This window comes from Oxyura jamaicensis (genome assembly GCF_011077185.1).
Source record: "Oxyura jamaicensis isolate SHBP4307 breed ruddy duck chromosome 13 unlocalized genomic scaffold, BPBGC_Ojam_1.0 oxy13_random_OJ67483, whole genome shotgun sequence".
Taxonomy (NCBI): domain Eukaryota; kingdom Metazoa; phylum Chordata; class Aves; order Anseriformes; family Anatidae; genus Oxyura; species Oxyura jamaicensis.
In genome coordinates this window covers 1-8,862 of record NW_023304308.1, presented here as the reverse complement: position 1 = coordinate 8,862, position 8,862 = coordinate 1, and the positions used below count along the sequence as shown (strand labels likewise).

At 39.0% G+C, this 8,862-nt stretch overlaps 1 protein-coding gene across 1 annotated transcript; it reads right to left on the bottom strand.

Annotated features, from left to right (window-relative positions):
• Nucleotides 1-3,040: 3,040 nt before the first annotated feature.
• Nucleotides 3,041-8,674, bottom strand: LOC118157867 (probable ATP-dependent RNA helicase DDX46). The gene is made up of 4 exons (XM_035312366.1): nucleotides 8,424-8,674; nucleotides 6,245-6,389; nucleotides 5,755-5,828; nucleotides 3,041-5,028 (listed from the first exon to the last, which is right to left on the bottom strand). The coding sequence occupies exons 1-4, from the start codon at nucleotides 8,634-8,636 to the stop codon at nucleotides 4,981-4,983; spliced, it is 480 nt and encodes a 159-aa protein (XP_035168257.1). The 5' UTR covers nucleotides 8,637-8,674; the 3' UTR covers nucleotides 3,041-4,980.
• Between the last annotated feature and the right edge of the window lie 188 nt (nucleotides 8,675-8,862).

The window sequence follows — 8,862 nt, the reverse complement described above, 5'->3', positions numbered from 1 at the left end:
GCAGCATGCGCGCTTCCAAATCACAGGTTCTAAATTAACACGTACATCCCCAAACAACTGGCACCTGAACCACTGCTGTGAGATGTTCTCTATTGCTCAGATGAAGACTTTGAAAGACCGGGAAAGATCAGATCAAAACAAATCAGAACAAAACCGCAGCTTTTGCAAGTGTCTAGTTCTGTTTTTCTGAATATTTTCCTCTCCCGCTGTTGTTTGAGGAGCTGAACGCTGTGCTCCAACCCTGCGATATTCCATTCTTACACTACTTGGAGCTCTTCGGGCCAAAAATTGCCGTGAAACATCCTGCCAAGACGCTGGCTCATTTTTTCACCGCTGCTTCCTAACACACGCAGGAATTCTCACTTTCAATATAAAAAAAGCAGCAGGGAAAACACCGTTTAATTTAGCAGATGAACCTTATTGATGAACATCTTTCTGCTGTTTCTAGCTCTTGTTGGAAACACCGCTGCAAATCCAGCGTGGTAGCGTTCGAGAAGCTCTGTTATTTTAATACATTAATATGGACGGCGAGGGGAGTCAGGCCGCGCTCAGGCTCCTGCTTTAATTCAGAAGAAATCGCCATCTCGACAGAAACGCTCATATATTACACACCAGTGAACCTGTAATTTGAAACAGGGCAGGTTCCCTCGCGAGGAGCTGTGAAACCCGAATCGGGCGGTTGCTGAGGCTATCGCTGGGAGAGCCAGCGCTAAACGTTTGACCTCGGAGCTGGAAGCGCCTTTGTGCGGGGCTGTGCCTGCGCGGCTGCTCTGCATTGTGCTCAGGGCAAACTGATTCCAGATGAGGCAACGCCAGTGCCCACGGTGCTCAAATATTAATTTGGTAGCTACAGGGTCCGGTTTCCTCACCGCTAATAAAAACAGCAACCAAAAAGAAGATAAATTTGTCTGTGACTCGTTTTGTGAAATCTCCCTGGGGCCTGAAGCATGGCCATTACACAGACTGGGAATTTGCTTCCCTCTTTTTTTCCCTAATGGACTGTTATCGCTAGCAATAGCAGATGATTACATTAATTACCTCTAAGGTAGGAGATGCAATGAAAGACTGCCTTCCCTACAGCCAGAACACAAAATCCCCTTCTCCCCCTGTGCCAGGTCCTTTGGTGGACCCAAATTTTCAAGGAGATGAAAGGCCCGAGGGCCCAAGTTCCTCCTGTTGCCAGCACAGAGGCTCACAGGAGCTTGGTGCCATCCTCAGCGACAACAGGGGATGCCGAGCAAGCTGTGACAATGCAGGAACTTAACTGCCAGGACCAGCAGTCTATTAAGCAGTAAGCTGTTGGAGCTGGTCACTTTTATAAATTCACTTGCTTGCTAACATACACAGTCAGAGGAAATGTATGTTTTAGTTAAGATTAAGGATTTTCCGTAAGTCTAACAGTTCCCTTGCTAGGCATTTAGGTTCAGAGCAGTTGCCCAGTGCTATCTATTGTTCTGAAAAATGTTTGGGATGATAAACTTTGTATTTAGAACAGTCAGAGTATATAATAATTTAAGAATCATATTAATAACCTGCTATGGAGTGAGCATAATTTCTGAGCTCACTACAGCTAATTATTTCTGAGCTACTAATTAATTTACCTCTGTTTATGCTGGTCAGCTTGACAATTTTGTATCTCAGTATGAATAAAGAAAAATATTTAAATCTGTTTCAGATGAGAAGCCTCAGCGAAGCAATGTTTGGGTGGCAATCACTCAGAGTAACAGTCATTTATTTAAAAACAATTGTTTCTACTGTAGCTAAAAATACCAAAACAAATCTTCTTGTCCAGCCCTGTGTAAACATTTTACAAAACGTTCATTTCTGGGACAAATTTGAGTCCAGCTGGGTGCCTTTTATCTTTACATTTCTAAGTCGTTCTCCGCCTCTGCTCCCCCCGTGCAACCACAGTTAGCTGGAGCCAGAATTTCTTCTGCAAACGCCCGAGCTCTAAGAACACGAACTTGTTTAAGCCAAGACCATATTTGGAAGAGAGCTGGGTCAAGAAAAATAATCAAAAGGAAAGTGCATTCCTTGGGCATCACGTGAGGTCAGCACGCGCGCACACATCCCGCTCGCAGGAGCAGAAACAGCAAAGGGACCGCGCACGACGCTCACAAATAACTCACCGCGAGTAGACTTGTGGCAAGGGCTGGTTTTGCACCAGCATTCACATGCTGAGAACCACCTCCATTTATCGCTAGCCTACCAAAAGGGCATTCGGACTGACTTAGAATCCTCTAGTGCACAGCAACAGAGCACCAAGAGTCTATGCCCACAGCAGAAAATCTTAAACTAATTCTGCGAGCTCCACAGGCTTCGTTCCCAGGTACACGTACCTGCTTCTTTAACCCTGGCAGCAGTTCTTCTGAAGTAACAGCAGGCTCTCATAGGCAAAAACTCATTCACAACCCCAAATCAAATTATTTCTTTCATGTACCCCCCCAAAATACCACTCCGTTTATTCAAGCACTGGGTAACCTAGAAAGCCAGGAGCGTATCACCTTGGGCAGGTAACAGAGCAAACTCTGCCTATAGAGATATGTTAACAAATACATAAATACACAGCACCCCTGTGCTCTTCCAACAACTGGTGACAGCAATCTGTCCAAGGCCATTTCCCAGGAAAACGGTGAAATGGCAATGTTTATAAAGCTCTCATCTGTATTTCTGGACACACATTGAAAGATAAATAAAAATATAACATTTTTCAGTACTTAAAATCCTCTCTTCTCCCAATTTTTATTCTCATTTGTTTCCACTATTTTTTTGCCTTGTGTGCTTGTTAATTTGAGAGTTTCTCTCTCCTGGCTTTTGGCTTTAGTTTTCATGTATTCAAACACCTTTACTGCAACTTCTTCACAGCAGCAGCTCATTAACTGAGTCTGATATGCATCTTATTGTATTTCTAGCAGAAAACGACAAGTGATAGTTACTAGACATTCTTCCTACTCCAAAAAGTATAAGGCTAACTCACAAAAAATGCAGAAGATAAGAGCATAAACCAGAAGTTATTCATACAGACAGTTTCTGAAAAATATACATTGAAATTATTTTTATTTTTGCTGGAATTTAAAAAACATAGGAATATTGACATTGCATTTAAAAACCCCAGGAAGATAAAGATTACACATCGTTTCATCTCCGAAATCCAACAGTGCAAAGCTGGAAATCATAAGAATGTCTCCGTCATGCCTTTTGATTTTTAGGAGATACCAATATATATATGAACATTTTGAAACAAGATTTTTTAAAGAAATGTCAGTCTGTCCAAACTTGAAAGTGCTCTTCACTACATACATCAGTATCTGTCACTCTTCTGGGGGGATGCTGTCAAAAAGACAATTCAACAAACTAGTTGTATGAAACGTATCAAAACCCACTTTTTAACAGAAGGAAACCTGATGGATTTTAAGGGAACCATAGATTTTTAGCTTGAGATTGCTGTTTGGAATTTTGAAATACATTATTGTGTGTGCTTCTCTTTGCTGAACTTAAGGACTTACTCGTATTAACATTGTCAAGTACTACACTATGGGTGTTTTTATCCTCAATGTGTACTGTTAATTTGGTACAATCATTACTTTCCTGTATTGAAAGTCAGATACACTGACGCTAGAATAACTGACAGTTGTATGCAAACAGAAATGGCCATTTAAATTACACAAAGTTTGGAAACAGAAGTTCTAAATTTACAGTTATGAGGCAGGTTGGCTGATTTGTCTTCACCAGGGGTAAAGCAGTATATACAGGGCGATTTTAAAATGACACATTTCTTCTCAACGTGTCAGGTAAGAAAAGCTTTCTACAAAAGTCCTTTTGAAAGTCATCATCTTCAAAGTCTCGCAGCTGCCAGAATAAGACGATTCAAATTGCTACTGCTTATGCTCCAGGTAAGTAGACACATGGAAGTTAAAAGAGCAAGAAGTGTCTGTCATGAATGCTAATGGTTATGGGGATGAGTCCTCAAAATGAAAGGCCTTGCCTGTCCCAGTGTGGTAGCTGATTGACTGCTATGATAGTCAGTATCTGTGGAATTGACTCAGAAATAGTTATCAATTTTTACTTAAAGCCATGTCCTAACAGTAGTAAAGACAACAACCCTGGGGACAATCGCGTTAAATGTATATATAAGAACACTATAAAAAGTGACAAAGTCATATATTCGTTACAAAAGAGGTTTTTCTTTTTTTTTTTTTCTATTTCTTTTTGAACTAAACAGGCTTTCATTCTTACGTCAGAGAATGAAGAAAAAAATCAAATTCTGAAATTCTGATGTTTAGAAAAGATGTGGAAATTATTTTCATACTAAAAAACATTTCACTTTACAAAAAAAAAGGGGGGAAAAAACAAAACCAAGGAGTTACTGTATTACCTGGATGATAAAGACAAAATGGGAGATGAAAGGGATGAGTAGATCTTAAAACTAGACCTCAAGTATTTCTGGATAAAATTCTCTACTCTGATCACTGCAAGACTCTCTGACCTTAGAGGTACATCTGTACAGGGAATGAATGTGTGTGGAACCAGCCAGAGAGATGCTAAGGATCAGGAGAAAATCCTGCCTTTATTTTGGTGTTTTATCATTATTCCAGTATAAACTGATATGGTACGGCTCATCCCCGCAATATGAAGCAGGTACATTCTAACAATTTCCAACACAAATCCCAGTATTGTTTAATTTACTTAACAGTATAGTCTGTCAGGAAAATTAAAATCTGTTTTATTTTATATTCTTTATGGTGTAAAGTATATACCGCACTTTTAAATTAAATCATGCTCTGCCAAAACTGGTCTGCTTTAAGACTGATAACCTCAGTGGAGAGAATTAAGATGTCTCAGCAAGTAACAATTTTCTGTTAAAAAATGTCCGCAAGACAAAATAAAAAAAATCTTAATTTACAATAAGCAGTGTAAACAGCAAAAACAACAGAAGCCACGAGTTTCACACACCAGCCACCAGCAGAGAACTCCAAACACTCATAGAACTTTGTATCTTCCTTTGTTGGTTGGTTGGTATGAATTTTGCTGCAAATAAAGGAGAGGATAAAGCACAGTTAAAAGTGAAAATGGATACCGGAATTGCAATAAAACCCCACTAACAATAAATCTACGTTACTTGTAAATAAGCAGTTCCTTGGCAATCTCCTTCTTTAGAAAACATTATTAGGCAGAGGGCAACAAATTTGAGAAAAAAGGTGTCTTAAGAGGAAAAAGCCCAAAAGACACTGTTCTTCATCTAACGTAGTAGTACTGAAGGTTATTTCAAGAGCAAGCCAAGGTGTCTTCAACCAGAGAACTCAGAAAAACTTTCTCAAAACAGTTTCTTGTTTGAAAACAGAGTAAGTTGAACACAGCTGATTATTAGCTGGGTATACTGTAGGGCTACGGCAAAACAAATCTCTCAAGATGTATGAAGTATTAAAACAAGGTGAATGATTCTCCTCCCCTGCGTGATTGCACTGGAATTAGGAAATTCATTAGGAGCTGACTATTTAGTTAAGGGGTATTCAGTCAAAAATCTCCGTTAATGTGTTATCTCCATCTGCTGGCTGGATAATAGCCATATGTCTGGTTGATTGAACAAAGCAACGTATTTTCTGGGCTGTTCAAGGAAACCATTCTTTTGGATCTATGGGTTCGAGTCCCTGGTATTAATAAAAACGTATGTCTGAATGCCAGCATTCATTGAAATTAATTTCATAAAGCACAGGTTAAGACACTTTCACTCTGCATCCTCAGTATTTCACTTACCAATCTAATAAGCTCCTCTTTTATAAGCCGTGTGATTTCTGCCTTTGCTTTCTGTACAGCCAGTTCATTGGCACCTGAAGGAAAAAGAACAAAAACTCTTAGACTTTATCTGTGAAACGTATGGAATCAACAATGCTGGCTATTTTCACAAACACTGTAGAACGAGCCAAATATCCTCAAGTATTTGCTGAAGAACACCCTAGTATTGCAGAGACTGCCACAGAGAACAGCAGTTTGTTTTAAGGAAAGTACTTAAAAAAGACATTTGTAAATTACAATGTTCTGAAATACCTAAGATACATATTTTTTAAAAAAAGACTCTGTTCAACCATCACAAAGTTAGCAAAGCTTCTGTTGTAGTAGTTGATGTAACTTCTCATACCTTTAACAGCTATAACCCATCAAATTACATTTTCTTCCTTATTTCACACTAGCACAGACAACATCTTTGTGCATCTTTAACTGAAATATTTAAAGAAAGAATACTTACTTTCTATAGCTAAATAAATCTTTCGCTCTCCTTCCTTGGGTTCTTTGCCTGGAGGGAAGTAAGTTCCTCTGATTGTAATAGCAGCTTCAGAATATTCACTGATTCTCTGTAGTGCTTCTTTGGAGGTAACTTTCCATCTGGCAGTCTGCAAGGTGAAGGATACAGGAGAATGAACAGGGAGAAAGGCATCACACAAAGCAGCAATCCAAAGGTTGCTTGACATTTTAGACAAACAAGAACATTGCACTGTGAAAACTGATCACAGCATTCCACTTTAAAAATAACTGGCTAAAATTTCAACCTACATTTTTATTCAAGGATATTTAACAAAACCTGCCTCGTGTCAGCAAAACAAAGTTACTGAAGGAGAAAAGAGAATGGATGCACAGTACCACCGAAGCAAGAACCCTAAAGACCAGTACAGTAAAATGGAAGGAAGTTTAAAAACCTGTAATGTTTTCTCATGATTTCCTGAAACAGCACTCAAATACTTTATTCAGCACTTTTTGCACATGAATAGACTTCAAGGGCAAATATATACTGGGTACTTCCATTTAATAATGCTATTTATTTCTACACAGTTCATCGGTTGAAGACAAAAATTAAGTGAACCTTAAAATCCCTGTAACTAGGGAATAAACATTGTCACTTGTTTTTCAGGAGCTAGTAAAATTATCGTGAATCTTCTCTAAAATATCCTCAAAAATCCTTCCACGTGATAAATGCATCCCATTCATTTCGACTACGAAATTATTAGAAAATATGTAGTAGATTGCTCTAAGTCACTTCTGGACCAAGACATTTTATTTTTCCATATGTAACTCCCGGTGAGCTCTGGCATTCAAAGGTGAAGACCTTAGGACAAGACTGGAGAAGCTCCAGCTGTGTTCATGTGAAGGCAAAGCTACTTCTGGCAGGAGGAACAACCCTCATCTGGGCTGTTCCTCAGTTCTGGTAGGCTGAGCATACACATAACCGACCTTAAACAACCACTTTGCCAGAAGCCAGCTTTGAACTGTGGCCTAAAAAGGCAAGTTGTGTGTCCCTGGATCAAAACTTTGCCTGTTACATATTCTCTCGGTGGGAAGTATCACACCAGCGTTAACCTCACTGTAAGAAATGACTGCACCCATGATCAGGAAGCCTACGTTATGCACAAGTGATGGTACTGAATGCTTGCATAGCACTGCTCTAAGAAACAGCTTATGAAATCAGCTATCACTCTTGCTTTAGGTACCTTTAGGAGATTATTTTATCTTACGTTATTTATCTCTGTCATCTCAGACCTACGTGTATACGCATACACTGTAAGACGGGTCCCTCTCCCAAAAGGCTAATAAAGATTTTCCAGGGACGTACTCGGCAGCGACGACTCACACCGATGAACTGCCCTTTTTACATGACTGCTTTAGAGGAGGTATTACTAAATATTACAGAACAAAAAGAGGACCCGGGGAGAGGTGTGTTTCCTGGTGTAGCTCTACAAAAAGTCTGAAGATCTAAGATTTGTTTCTTTCCACAAAGAAATAAGCAGACAATAGAACCCCTGTCCACCCACGATGCGCTGGCAATGTTCTGTTCCTAGGAAGCCTATCTTGAAAGGGTTAGGAAGTAAAGTATCCTCAGCACATATTATAAAATCTAGAACATGTTCTGTGAATGAGCTGTTTAAAATAAGAACTAAGAGCATTTCTGAGAAGAAAGGTTAACAACCTGGTAACACAACAGCTTGATTAAAAAGGCAAAACTGGGCAGAACCTCCAAGGTAAACCCAAGTAATCTGTGCTTGGTACTGGGGAGCAGAAATCCTCCGAGTAACAGATGAGGCAGACTAAAACAGCAATACTCCAAGTGGCAAAAAATACTCAGGTAATCAAAAAGCAAGGAGCAGTACTGGAGTCACGGTAGAATGGCCTTTCAAATAGAATTTTAGACAGCAGCAAAGATCTGGATGTGGGAAAAGTCAGTGGCAGAGGGTAAAAAGATTTTTATATGGTAAGGAATGGAACACATCCAAAGCATTGTTCATCTATAAGCTGAGAAGTAACCACAGATGCAGTACGTTTGCCTAGTCCAGTAAGAAATAGAAACAAAACATTTCATTGGAATAACCACAGTCTAACTTGTATTTGTCAAACAATAGTTGTTTACATTTGATTATAGCAAAATGGTTACTTGCCTGTGGAAAGTCATTGATCTCTAACTCTTCTTCGTATCTCTTAAACGATTCGTTTTGTCCTCCATCCTGTTTCTCTTCCTCCTGCTTCTCTATAGGTACATAATTCAGCTTAGCATTTATTTTTTCAGCCAGTTGCTCTGCAATGGTCTTGGCAGATACAGTAGGAGCTTGAATTGTGCCTCCTCTCAGGATAGCATTTGTTGCCTGCTGCATCACATCCTGTAAAGAACAGCCAACCAATCAAAACCAAAACAAACAAAGAAAGCAGGTCCATGTTGAATAAAAGAAAGCCAAAAGAAGTCCTATATAAGCTAACACAGGTTTCATTAAAACTTTTTAGTTATTATAAATATATATATATTTATAATATATAATATAATATATAATATATTTATTTATATATATATATTTATATATTTATATATAAATTTATATATAA

Bases quoted from the DNA above. Each gene is read 5' to 3' on its own strand.
- LOC118157867 (XM_035312366.1), bottom strand. From the start codon at position 8,636: ATGCAGCAGGCAACAAATGCTATCCTGAGAGGAGGCACAATTCAAGCT. The intron at 6,390-8,423 runs GCAAGTAACCAT...TTCACCTTGCAG, and splicing joins AGATCAATGACTTTCCACAG to ACTGCCAGATGGAAAGTTAC. The intron at 5,029-5,754 runs GTAAGTGAAATA...CTTTATTTGCAG, and splicing joins AAGAGGAGCTTATTAGATTG to CAAAATTCATACCAACCAAC.